This window comes from Cupressus sempervirens, chromosome 2 (genome assembly GCF_028749045.1).
Source record: "Cupressus sempervirens isolate cs-2001-9-10 chromosome 2, ASM2874904v1, whole genome shotgun sequence".
Taxonomy (NCBI): Eukaryota; Viridiplantae; Streptophyta; class Pinopsida; order Cupressales; family Cupressaceae; genus Cupressus; species Cupressus sempervirens.
In genome coordinates, this window is record NC_143119.1 from 349538744 (window position 1) to 349553031 (window position 14288).

The window sequence follows — 14288 nt, forward strand, 5'->3', positions numbered from 1 at the left end:
GTGGCAGTGAAGTTGTATTGAGCAAGCCCCCACTCACCTTTCAAAGCCCTAAAGTTTGAAACAAGAACAGATGCTGAGAAGATGTAAATTGAGGAGCTAGTACTCAACAAGATGGGAAAATGGAAATATTCCCTTGATCAAATTGCCCCTAAAATTTCTAATGAATTGTTGGTAAGATTGCAACCAAGATGGGAATCGGCTGTACAGACAACAAAAGATATATATGATCAATCATTGAGGAAGTTACTACCTAATCTTACAGATGAAAAAGTTAAGGCAACAATGAAAAGCAATGAAGGTAAAATGATGATAAGATTCTATACATGTTTGATTTTGATCAAATATATTGAGCATGTGGTTAGGGATGCAACAAACATGTGGAAAAACATCTATCATCTGCACAAGCCCAGTGAAGACCCAGTGGAAATCAAGGATGATGATGATGAAGACAGTGATGACAATGAAGAAGATAACACTCCATGTGTTACCATTGATGCTGAGGAATGTCAAGAGTTGATGAAGGATGATGATAATGAAGAGAAAGAGGAAGAAGCTAGAGAGGAAGACAAGGAAGGAGATGAAGAGAGTGATCTAGTGAGAATTGTAGCACAAGTTATAGCCTCCCTTCCTCATTCTCCACCTAAGACTGCTACATCATCAGGGTTGGAGATAGCTTCAACAAATGTGACCGCAACTGCAATAGAAACATCATCTATTCAGTCATTATTTGCTACCTCACAACTCCACGTATCTACAATGGAAGTGTCCACCACTTCATCTATTGAGCTGCAACCTTCTTCATTAACTCCCGAGTCAACATCAGCTACATCTAGTTTTACAATTTTGTCAACTTCATCAACAGTATGTACAGTAAGTTTACCTTCATGTTCTACAGTTTTGTCTACTACAACTTTGATAGGACCTTTTGTTCCAGTTAGTTCTTCTGTTGTAAGTACTCCAGTTTGTGCTCCACCTATTGTATCTTCAATTTTGGGTAGCACATCAGTTTTGGATATAGTTAGCACTTCTTTCAATTTTCCTTTAGTTGGACCCATTCAAGTTTTTACTGCAAGTCCAACTATTTCTATAGTTGTTTCTATTCCTAAGTCCAAGACAATAAGGTCAAAAGTAGAACCAAAGACACCCTTAAAACTTCTGCTTATTGGTAAGGAAATTGATGAAGACATTGATTTGGACAAGGAAATTGTAATTCCCAAATTGGATCTAGATACTACTATAGTTGATGAAATGAGACTGGTTAGTCAGCTTTTGGAGCAAAAAGCAAGGCAGAAACAACTCAGAGCTGAAAGAGATAGAGAGTTTACAATAATTGAGAATGCTAAAAATATAATAACAAAAGCCATAGATGTTGATGTGGATTCTTCTCAACACATTTTTCTACAATTGGAAGAAGCAGTAAATGTTAGAGTTATTAGATATTTTCTAATTAACTCTAGTTGCTTAAGCTAAACTTTAGGCATCTAATAATTAATTTCTTTTATTAATTATTTTGATGCAACCTAGGTTAGACCTTTTTTAGGTTTTTGATCTCCTTTATAAGGATGATCTCTCATTGTAAACTTAACTTGAGAATTCACTTTTGATAATAGCAATCTTTCTTTTTGCTCATCAAGAATGTCTCATCTATGGATCTGGCAATTCCTGCCTCCATAGCTTTTTGCCTCTCTCTTCTGTAAAAGGTGTTTGCATGCAGGTGATTCTTGGGAGCTGTGGGGTTGATCGTTCATCAACTTCAACATGGTATCAGAGCACCAGATCTTCATGCCCCTATTCTATTCGTGAGAGATTTGGCATCAGATCTGACATTGGTTTTCAGATTTGAACTTTCAACATTTTTTTATTGGATCTGGGGAGTCACTGATTTTCGATGCACTTTGAGCAAAAACAGACATCATTGTTGAACTTAAAGCGCTCGAAAAACCCCATATCCATATAAAATACGTCCCTGTTGAAATTTGGCTATGCAATTTGTTTTTGGACAGGCATTTGAAAATTGGGAGCACAAGCTATCTGTTGTCAACATTCTTCACTTGCCCATGCATCTCTTTTCTTGGCGTGTTTCACTCTAATGGTAGTTTCTCATTTTTTGAGAAAAGTTTCACACAATTTAGATTGGAATTTTTCATTTCCGATCTATGCGAGGTGATTGAAATTCAACATGGCCAAAAGAACCGCAAATCAACACATATGATCGAAGGTTCCAAAAACAAAGGACCTCTATGCCTCACTCTTCGGGCCCACTATGGAAGCTACACCCGTCAGAGAGTTAGTTCACCTACTCCATGTGTTGTCCAATGTACTCTCCAGCACAATGCAAGTCTTCTCTGTCATGCACAATCACTTAAGATAGAGGGTTGTTTTTTGGCACCAATGCATGGGGAGACGAGGTCGGCAATCACCTACTTCCCTTCAGAGCCACCTGCACCTACCTTACATCTTCCCAGCGCACATTTCTCTTTGGAATGCGTGATCGATGGAGGTTTATTGGTGCGCTTGTTTAGAGGCCTTGTTTAGTGCATCCTTGGCTTCGACGGTTTCTCCTTGGGCTTTACACCCCTCATCACATCAATCTGAGGTGTCGACTTTAGAGCACGACTGCACAGCGTAAATGTTTGGAGCTATTTTCTAATTAACTCTAGTTGCTTAAGCTAAACTTTAGGCATCTAATAATTAATTTCTTTTATTAATTATTTTGATGCAACCTAGGTTAGACCTTTTTTAGGTTTTTGATCTCCTTTATAAGGATGATCTCTCATTGTAAACTTAACTTGAGAATTCACTTTTGATAATAGCAATCTTTCTTTTTGCTCATCAAGAATGTCTCATCTATGGATCTGGCAATTCCTGCCTCCATAGCTTTCTGCCTCTCTCTTCTGTAACAGGTGTTTGCATGCAGGTGATTCTTGGGAGCTGTGGGGTTGATCGTTCATCAACTTCAATAGTAAATAAGTTCGATGAGGATACATTTGGCCAAGAGAAGCTTATTGAAAAGGCAAAAAAGAAGTTTGATAACAAGGTGCTTGAGCACATTGCTATAACCCAGGTTGAACTATTCTCAATTTTGAGCAATCTTGAACATTCTTTTTCCAATGTGACATCACTTTTTGCCAAACTTTGTGATGTTACTGAGTATACCAAGAAAATAAAGGACAAACTCAATAAGATTGATATAGATATGAAGGCTAGTGCTCAAAGGCTACAACTTGACCCTAGTTCAAGCTCAACATATCACATCAAGGTGAGATTTTTGTCAAATATGCAAGCAAAATTGCTAAGAGAGGAAGCCAAGATCAGGTCCACATTGATAGATATAGAAAACATGATCCTTCTAGTTATGGACTCAATGCAGAAACATGTCGCATATTCAAAAACATTGGTCCAGGATAACAATTTTTCCATAGCAGATGATATGATTGAACTTTCTGTAGAAGTTCAAGTGGCTTTCTCCACCTACAAAATTTTGCAAGACAAATGGGATAAGACTTTAGCTCTTATTCTCAAGGTACACTCCGAATTTCTCTCACATTTTGGTGTCTCTATTTGATTATATTGCATAACTCTTTGGCATTATTGTCAAAAAGGGGGAGTAAGAGATCATAAGAGAGTTGTGGAGACAATAAGGGAGAAAATAGATTGATATATGTACTGAGAGACTATGTATATATTATGTCATATGTATGGGGGAGATATGTACAAATGTATATACAATAGCTTTACAAAGATCAATTTTGAAAAATCAAAAATTAGTATATCAGTGTACATAAGGCTTATAAGTGTTTTTGTCACTAATGCCAAAGGGGGAGATTGTTGGCATTATGTTGTATTTCTCATTAGTGACAACACTTATTCAATTATGTATGATTATCGAGCTGATCACTTAGTCCATAGTTTACACTGAGAATTCAGTGGTTGCCAAGTAAGTTCATCAGTTAAGCACTTCACACCGAGCATTCCTGAAGCTACCGAGTGAGTATGCAATCCACTAGTGTTTATCGAGCCTATAGTGTTCACCGAGCAGATAGTGGTCACCGAGCTTCACAGTGTCTACTGAGTCATCAATTTGTGTGATGAGAAGCCATTGTCTACTGAGTGATGGATGTGTAGTGTTTACTGAGTGAAGCAAGGTAAACAAAGGATTCAATATCTACTGAGTGACACTATATCTATCGAGTCTCCAATGGTTACCAAGTTCGAAGCTATGTTGTGTGATTAGTATGGACTGAGCTTCTACTTCTATCGAGTGCATGATGATGCCAAGTAATGTAGTGGATGCCAAGTATCAGAAGGTCACCAAGTCATCTATTCAGAACCTGAGTTTCTACTATTTGGTGGACTCAGTAATATTTTGTTTGCTTGTGTTTTAGCCAACCTTGTAATTGAAAATATTGGAATGGTATATATGTAATGTATTGTATCATTTTCAATGTATGGATGTGAGTATCAAGGAATGAATATGTAATGTTTTGAGAAGAGTGAATATGAATCAGCAGCAAAGCAAAGTATTCAGCAAGGTCTACAAGGAGTAGTAAAGTTATATCAATCACAAGAGGTGATATGTACTTCAAGGATCTACAGATCAAAGATCTAATTAGCAATCAAGTTGTAAGTCAGATCTACTATTTCATCTTGACAGGTGAATCAGTTTTCTAAATCCTTTAGCAGGGTAGACTTAACAGTCTTTGTTTAAATATCCTAACAGAGTGCATACTTCAGTGTATGTTTGTAAAACCTCTAATAAGGTGGATGTAGCAGTCCAAATTGCTCTTAACAAGGCATATCATCAAAAGTGGTCAATGTAAGCACTAATAGGCCAACTTTATACTATAGTAGTGAAGTTTTGCGGGTATCATCCCCACCTTATTTTTACTTGCTATTTGGAAGGTTTTTGGGTCTCCAAAATACTTTGTGCATGTGTTATGAATGTATATCTTTTCTCATGCATGCAGTAGATTAGATGAATGAATGATGAATGGATTAAGTACTGAATTAATTTAAAAATTTTGAGGTTACTGATTTACCCCTCCCCTCTTAGTAACCTAGCTAGTATTGATTATTTCCAACATCATCACTAGTCACTAGTGCAACTATGAAGATATGAATGTGATTTATATCAAATTGGAATGTAGAATACTTATTGGGGTTACCTTTAGAGGTTGAGATTCCTTCACTTAGTGAAGTAATCAATAGCAGTGATAATAAGCTTATGTCCACCTGATGAGTTGGGATGAATCTTCCCAACAAGATCAAAGGCCCAACACTAAAATGGCCAATGAGATATAGAAGGAATGAGCTCCCTGCATGGAGCATGTATCAAGTTACCATGTTTTGGACACTTTTCACATGACTTTGCAAAAGTTACTGCATCAATCGACATCATAGGCCAATAGTACTCCTCCATAAGCAATCTTTAGGCCATGGAAAGACCATTGGAATGTCCCCCACAAATGCCCTCGTGGATGTCAACTAACACTTGGTCACATTCTTCCTTTTCTAAGCATCTAAGAAGTGTTCCATCTAGATCCCTCCTATACAAACCACTAGAGATAAGGGAATGATGAGAGGAATTTTGGGTAAGGTTTTTGCATTCAGATTGGTTAAAGGTTTTAGGTACAATGCCATCACGAAGGTATGAGTAAATGACACCCCAATGTGATGACTCACAACCAACAAGGGTACAAATTACATGACTTTCTTGGGAGTCATAGATAGGGTGATGTAGCTCTTCCACTAGGAATTCAAATCTAGATTCATGTTTCTCTAATTGAATGAGTGAAGCAAGTATAGCCATAGCATCATCTGCTTTATTTTATGCTCTAGGGATTTGCTGAAACATAACAAATGTAAAGCATCGTTTCAAGGAATCAACCATTTTCTTGTAAGGTACCATTTTCTCATTTTTTGTTTGATATTCATCATTGACTTGGTTGATTATCAATTGTGAATTCCCATAGATGTGTAACTCTGTGATTCTCCATTCTATGGCCATCTTAAGTCCATTTGTTAAAGCTTCATACTCAACAATGTTTTTTGTACATGGGAATAATAACTTGTAAGACTTAGGAATCGTGTACCCATGAGGAGAAACAAACAACACACCATGTCCTAAACCATTTTTTTTATAAAGGATCCATCAAAGAATTGTTAGAGTGAGGTTTTCATTGGACCAAAAGATCGATTTGTTAATGTCTACTACAATCACTCAACTCATAGTACACAAGAGGTAGTTAAGCCCTTGTCACGAATCCCGAGAGGAGCACTGAAAAAATTTATAACTACTAGTTTGAGGATTCAAACCTGTGACCAAGCTTTGATACCACTTGTTAGAGTGTGGTTGTCATTTGATGAAGGGCCACACCACCCTACCAATTCATAACAAAAAATGCAACAATATGGAGACAAAGGGATGACAAAATGTTTCCCAAGCAATTTTATTATACGTTGAAAATCCTTACAACATCCACAAGATGATATCACATATATGACTTCTTCAAAAAGAAGTTTACATATTCTTCAACATAAGAGAACTCCCAAATAAGAATTTCCACAAGAAGATTCTTCACACCAAGAGCTTCACCAAGAAGAATTTTCCAACTAAGAGCCTTCACCTCAAAAACTTCCACCCAAGAACTTCTTCTTGAAGAGCTACACCTTCAGAGCTTTCACACCTTGAAGCTTGACCTTCCAAAGCTTGATTAGAAATGCTCATATGCCTTGCTTAAATAGGCACTTACCACCAAATGCATGATTTATCCACAACCTTCTAGAATTCCACCTACACAATATCCACAACCTTCTAGGATTCCACCTACACAATATCCACAATCTTCTAGAATTCCACCTACACACCTCGATAAATGGAATGACAACCATTTTTATTTTATTTTTCTATTATGCCACCTATGCACCTTGAAAATAGAAATTCCTTTTTTTTTCTTTTCTCCTTTTTCCCTTTTTAAAAAAATGTTTCCTTCTATTTTTCGTCACTTTCTCTCTCCTCCACAATTTTTTATTTTAAAATTTTTACTTTCAACATGCCCCCTTTATTTTGGATGCAAGATGCTCCTGCATCAGACTCCCCAGGTAGATAGAAAGTGTGTCCCACACTTTGACGCCAAAAGAAAGATCTACAACCATCTTTATCTTCATCAAAGGTTTCCACCTCAACAATGACAAGAAAACCAACATGCAAATCTTCCACATCTGCATCCATATGTTAAACGCCAAAATCTCAACCATCCAATCAACATGCTCACTCCCAAAAACAAACTGAACTCAATGCTTCATCAACAAACCTTCATCCACATTAGCAACTAGTGAATCCACACCAACAACAACAAACTCCATATCAACAACAATATGTAACTCCTCAACAACATATGCCAAACTCACAACACTAGTGGTTTCATTGCTCACAACAAGATGCTCTACAACATACAAGTCATCACCAATAGCAATTGAATCATCCATGACCAAGTGCTCTGCAATTTCCATGTTAGACCCAACCAATTGATCATGAAAACCAATCTGCATGCTAACATCAACAAGGTTAAGAATATCTTCAGTAACAACCTCTAGCTACTCTGCAAGTTCTGTATCAGAGTCCACAATTTGATCAACAAAACCAACTTCTTCCACCTCAACCTTGTGATGCCATCTTCTCTCTCGAACAAGTCTCTTAACCAACCAAACAACTCTCTTCCGAATCGACAGACTCCAGCTCCACAAATGTTCATGGAATTCCTTCCTCACCCCATCTCTAACTTGATTAGCCAAGCTAGCTTCAAGCCGAGTAGTCATCTCAGAAAACCTCCTCTCCACCACATCACAAAGATTTGCAATCATCTTAGGGTCCAATCCTCTTGGAGCCATCTACTAAGATCTTCATAAACCCTCTACAACAAATCCTTCCCACGCTCCTTGTGACAACCTTGAATTGTTTGCAAGTCAGATTGCAACCTGCCACCTCGCATGAACAATCAAGAACCACATCACAAGTCTAGAACCACTGATCTATAATCCACAAACTATATATGATCATGCCTCAATAAGATCAACCTTCCATCTTCGCATCCATCGATCAATTTGCATGTCCTCCAAAGGTCCTGGTGCAAACTGCCACAACTTCGATGATCTGTCTACACGCTCAGGAACAACTATGCTTTGATACCACTTGATCAAGGGTCACACCACCCTACCAACTCATAACAAAAAATGCAACAATATAGAGACAAAGGGATGACAAAATTCTTTCCAAGCAAATTTATTATACTTGAAAATCCTTACAACATCCACAAGATGATATCACAGATATGACTTCTTCAAAAAGAAGTTTACATATTCTTCAACATAAAAGAACTCCGAAATAATAATTTCCACAAGAAGAGTCTTCACACCAAGAGCTTCACCAAGAAGAATTTCTCAACTAAGAGCCTTCACCTCCAAAACTTCCACCCAAGAACTTCTACTTGAAGAGCTACACCTTAAGAGCTTTCACACCTTGAAGCTTGACCTTCCAAAGCTTGATTAGAAATGCTCATATGCCTTGCTTAAATAGGCACTTGCCACCTAATGCATGATTTATCCACAACATTTTAGGATTCCACCTACACAATATCCACAACCTTCTAGAATTCCACCTACACACCTGAATAAATGGAATGACAACCATTTTTATTTTATTTTTCTATTATGCCACTTATGCACCTCGAAAATAGAAATTCCTTTTTTTTTTTCTTTTCTTTTTTCTCCTTTTTCCCTTATTTTAAAAAAAAATATTCCTTCTATTTTCGTCACTTTCTCTCTCCACAATTTTATTTTTAAAATTTTTACTCTCAACATGCCCCCTTTATTTTGAATGTCAGATGCTCCTGCATCATCATTGGACCAAAAGACTGATCTATCAATGTCTGATATAACCACTCAACTTATAGTACACAAGAGGTAGTCAATCCCTTGTTATCCTAAGGGGAGTGCTGAACAAATTTTTAACAAGAACTCTTCCATGTTCTTTCAGTCATATACATGAGGTGTTCATCTGGGAAGTTATCTTGAATAGGTGAATTATCTTGTATTGGAAAATCAACCAATTGATCTGCTATGGCTTTTCCTTTGATTTCTTTATGCTCAATGTACTCTATGTCAAACTCTGAAAGGACCATCATCTATTTAGCAAGTCTACTAGTGAGGGTAGCCTTTTCTAGTAAATAATTGAGTGTATATATGTTTGCTATGAGTGATATTAGATTTCTTGTAAATATAAATTTGTCTGATCTTTTTGCTATGTTCTAGAAGTCCATTCGTCTATTATTCCATGTAGAGACCTCATTAGATGTAGGAATGTCAATAAGTTTATCTTTTGCGAACCATGCTTTGAAATCTAATGTTACTTGGTTAATGGTTGTGGATCCACCTACTTTTTCTCTTGAATCTAGAATTGCATTAAAATATGCCCCAATGAAAATATTTTCTTACAGATTTAACTCTAGACATTTTCCTTTGAAGCTTTTTACTCTCCCTCATCCAATTATTATTGGATGCAAGTGGAGTGAAATCTACCCTCCTTGTGTCCCATATAATACTAAACCCACTTGAGGCCTCTATTGAATCAACTAGATATGTTTTCCAAGAACCTAGTTTTCTTCTAAGTTTTTCTCCTTTTTTGGTTAAGTTTCGATTCTTGTATTAATACTATATCTTATTCAAATAATGTTAAATTGTGCTTGAGTAAACACTTTTTGTTAGGTGCATTTAGGTCCCTAACATTCCATGTTGTTAGCTTTATGACTTTGTTGGAAGGAACTTCTCCTTCCCTATATTCATAAGAACATTAATCTTCTTCTTATTTCTATCTAGTCTTGTAGCTGCTCTAAGTTTAGTTAAGGATTTCCTTCCTCATTTTCTACTTTTTAATAATGTGATATTATTCATTATGTAATATAAATAACTATTTTTAAATTTTTATTTTATATATGTATATATATATATATATATATATATATATATATATATATATATATATATATATATATATATATATATATATATATATATATATATATATAATGTTGATAACTATTATAAATTAATTCTAATTTTAATTTTAATCGTAAATATTTATCTTTTTCATTTTTAATATTTAAGAAGTATTATATTTTTTAATTTAATTTATTTAATAATGTAATTATATTTATTTCAATTTAACAATTTTTTTTTTTGATTTGGCAATATTAAATTTTAATATTTTAATACTTTAATTTAGTTTTTTATATTATTTTTATTAATATTACCAATTTTATAAAAATTATTGATAATTATTATAAATATAAGTTGAATTAAATAAATAAATAAATTATAAACTAACTTTTCATTTTATTTTTATAATTATTTTTCTTTACAATTTTTTTACATTTAATTACAAATAGTATTTAAAATTATTTTAAAATATAATTTAGCCGATAGGCTATTTGTGGGAACTTTGTTCTTGGAAATTCAATTTGTGATGAAAAAGTTGTCAGTTTGGATAGAAAATTGTAAATCCTTCCCATTAATTATTTATCGGTCAGTGTTAATCTCACTCCACTTTTAACTTTTGTTTTGATATTTATTAGTTTTTATCTCCACTTTTAACTATTCTTTTTCTTTTTCTATTTATTTTAAAAATAATTAATTGTGATCTCCACATTAGCTCATGTTGTGATCTAAATTTATTTAACTTTTGATTTTTGAAATTGATTTAGATTTTAGTTTTTAAATCATTTTAATTAATCTTTTGTATTAGTTTAGTTTTTTCTTTAAATATTATTTTTAAGTTTCTATAATTTATTTTGTCAATAGAATATTTGTTAGAGTCGTTGCTATTTTTTCTTTTTTTTTTCTCTTTTTGTATTTTTCATATTAATTTTTCATAATAGATTTTTTGATGGATATTTTTTTAAATGATTTTTTTTTCATATTTGATAAATTGAATTTAATAAATATTATTTATTAATCAATTTAAAAGATTTTAATAAATATTATGTTATTTAAATTTAAAATCATCATTATTATTAAGGTGGTAGAGACTTCCTTGATAGTTAGAGGAAGGCCAAGGTAGGTATCTGGAAGGTTGTCTGACTAACATCCGAGTATATTTTTAACCTTCACTTGCAAATCCTCAGGTGTATTAAAACAAAAATCTTACTTTTAACTAGGTTAATGTGTTGACTTGAGCAATTCTCATAATTGGCGACGAAGGTCCTCCAAGCATTGGCTTCCTGGATAGAGGATTCTCCGAAAATAAAAGTGTCATCCACAAATTGCTGGATAACCTCATATGTTAGAGTAGTAGATGGCTTGATACCTTTCAAGCTACCCAGACCAGGTAACCTAGTAACTGACCTTCCTAACACTCCAGCACCATAATGAAAAAGGTAAGGGGAAAGAGGATCACTCTGTCTTAGACCTCTTCCACCTTCGAAGTTACTCCAGGGAGTCCCATTAAGCAACCTTAGATCTCTTATGTTGTGATCTCTATTTATTTAATTTTTGTTTTTTAAAATTGATCTAGGTTTTAATTTTTAAATTATTTTAAATTATTTTTTTATATTAGTTTAGTTTTTTCCTTAAATATTGTTTTTTAGTTTCTATAATTTATTTAATAATATTTGTTAGAGATGGGGTTACTTTTTCATATTATTTTTGAGGTTGTTTAAATGATTTTTAAAAAAATTGAATTTAAATAAATAATATTTATTAATCTATTTAAAAGATTTTAGCAAATATTATGTTATTTAAATTGAAAATTATTAATAATCTAATTTGTCCCATAAGATTATATTTCAAATCTCCACTTTCAACTATTGTTTTTCTTTTCTTATTTATTTAAAAAATATTAGCTCATGTTGTGATCTCCATTTATTTAACTTTTGATTTTTAAAAATGGTTTAGGTTTTAGTTTTTAAATTGTTTTAAAAAAATAAAAATTGTTTATTAGTTTCTATAATTTATTTATTCAATAGAGAAGTCACTATTTTTATATATTATTTTTTTGTATTTCTCTTATTAATTTTTCATAATAGATTTTTTGATGGAGTTTTTAAAAATGATTTTTTTTTTCATATTTGATAAATTGATTTTAAATAAATAATATTTATTAATCAATTTAAAATATTTTAGTATTTAATTTGTTCAGATAAAATTATATTTAAAAATAATAATTTTATTATCGAACACGTATCAACTTATCGTTGCAAGCACAAAAGTGTGCAACTGCTAGTTATATTTGTGTTGATTTATTATATATTTTTATAAGTATCATTTTACTTTTTATATTTAACTTAACATGAACTTTATATATTTTTTGAACTATGATTATAGAGATCTTAAATATAACTAAAAGGATATTGACAATTAGAATAGTTAAACTACATTAATAATGATGAATATATGATCAAAGAATGATTCTTTTAATTCAAAAATTTTTCAATTAGACTAGTACCTTCTTATGAAATGATCTCTTCTTGTCAATAAAATCTATGTTAAAACATGTTATGACAAACTACAAAAATATAAAAATATGTAAGCGTCCCCCCTCTCTCCTTTTCTATCTACTTTCCTTCTTTTTTAACTATTGAAAGGAACTTTGACCATTGCGTCTCTTATTCTTATTTGATTGTCTAACCTATGTTTAATTCTCGTTCTTACTTGATTGTCTAACCTTAAGTTTAATACCCTATATTATTTTTATTATTTCATAGGGTGTTTATAATGGCAAGAATTTAAAGTACCAATAAAATGATAATGATCCTATATAAAAGAAGAAGTTATTTGTGCATGATGTAGTAGTTCTTTTTCCAAAGGTTATAAATAGTTATATAGAAAGAGCGAGCCAATCTGATGGTTGAGCCACTACCAAATGCGTGTGCTTGTGGATGATACATTTAACAATATTTTGTATTCCATATATAGAAATACGTCATCATCTCATTCGCCACTACTAATAACAATAAGCAAATCATTCCCCATCTCCTACGGATGGTCCATAGATTCTGCCCACAACATTATTAAGATTAATATACCTTTCTTTAACTAATTATTCATCCTTTTATTATTACCTCGGGAACGCTCGGAAGGGACGTTCCAGCGTGGAAAGCCAGAAACCCCGAATGTTGAAACTCGCACAGCAAAGACTGACGCGTAAACTCGGTCGTGGGAAGCATCTGGCAACCACTCGACTTCCACCTGGCAACCCAAAGAATGTACAGCTCTACATTATTTTGCGTGTTTCTTTGACGCCGTCCAGACGCCCCAACTCAATAATTGATGTTTAACATCCACAAATTCTATTTAAGCCGTCCATCGGCCCATTGTTTTTAAATCTGCCCATTTGCCTTCCCCATTGTGATTTCAGCGAGAGCCATTTGAGATTTATCTGCGCCTTTTGTCGAACAAGAAAGCAGAGGAAGTTGCCATGGCCAGATCTATCTCCCTGCTCGATTCCAAGGCTTTCTCTCGGCTTTTAGGGTTTCCAAATATAGCCAGGTAAGGCTTCACATTGCCATTAATTTCCCTCTAATTTTTTTTCTAAGTTTCTGGTGCAAAATGAAGGGTTTTGTTAATTTTAATTTTGTTTGTTTGTGATTTGCAGGAGAGAATACGGCGCCGTAGCAGGGCAAAGGAAGGCGGAGGGGAAAGAGGCAGAGGAGAAGAGTAGACAGAGGAGTTGGATGCCTCACCCCATCACTGGCTACTATTTACCAGAGGACCATTTTGGGGATAATCAAGATGTTCCCCAAGTCGGGGAAAGTAAAATGAAATACAATACTCTTCCCTCTCGCCCACTTAATTGATAGATCTCTCCACATCCAGAATTCCCCTGTTCCTCCTCATCCGCAGAAGATGATTTGTCGACACAAGCTTTAGTGTGATTTACACTGATATAAATATCCAGATTTCAGTGAAAGGAGGAGTTTCGAATGATGTTATTTTCCTATCTTCTGCGTAATTTAATGGCCGTATGGTCATTCTTAGGGATTTTTTTGTTGCACAATAAAATAATTTTTTTGGAACACAATAAAATATTATTTTTCGGAAGCTCGTGTCATATTTCATATGGATTTATATGACTATATATATGGTAAAATATAACATTTTAGAATTTGAAAAGTAATATTTAATTGATTATTAAGAAAAATTGATTGAAAAATAAGGTTGACTATTATACATATGTTTTGAGAATTTCCTAATAAATTTTAATAATATTAAAAATTTACTTTTATGAATCTTACATT

The 14288-nt window shown here is 33.5% G+C and overlaps 1 protein-coding gene across 1 annotated transcript; it reads left to right on the forward strand.

Moving 5' to 3' along the window:
* Window positions 1–13356: 13356 nt before the first annotated feature.
* LOC149572576 (uncharacterized) lies at window positions 13357–14091 on the forward strand. Its single transcript, XM_089811751.1, has 2 exons — window positions 13357–13539; window positions 13646–14091. The coding sequence occupies exons 1-2, from the start codon at window positions 13469–13471 to the stop codon at window positions 13845–13847; spliced, it is 273 nt and encodes a 90-aa protein (XP_089667877.1). The 5' UTR covers window positions 13357–13468; the 3' UTR covers window positions 13848–14091.
* Window positions 14092–14288: the final 197 nt, after the last annotated feature.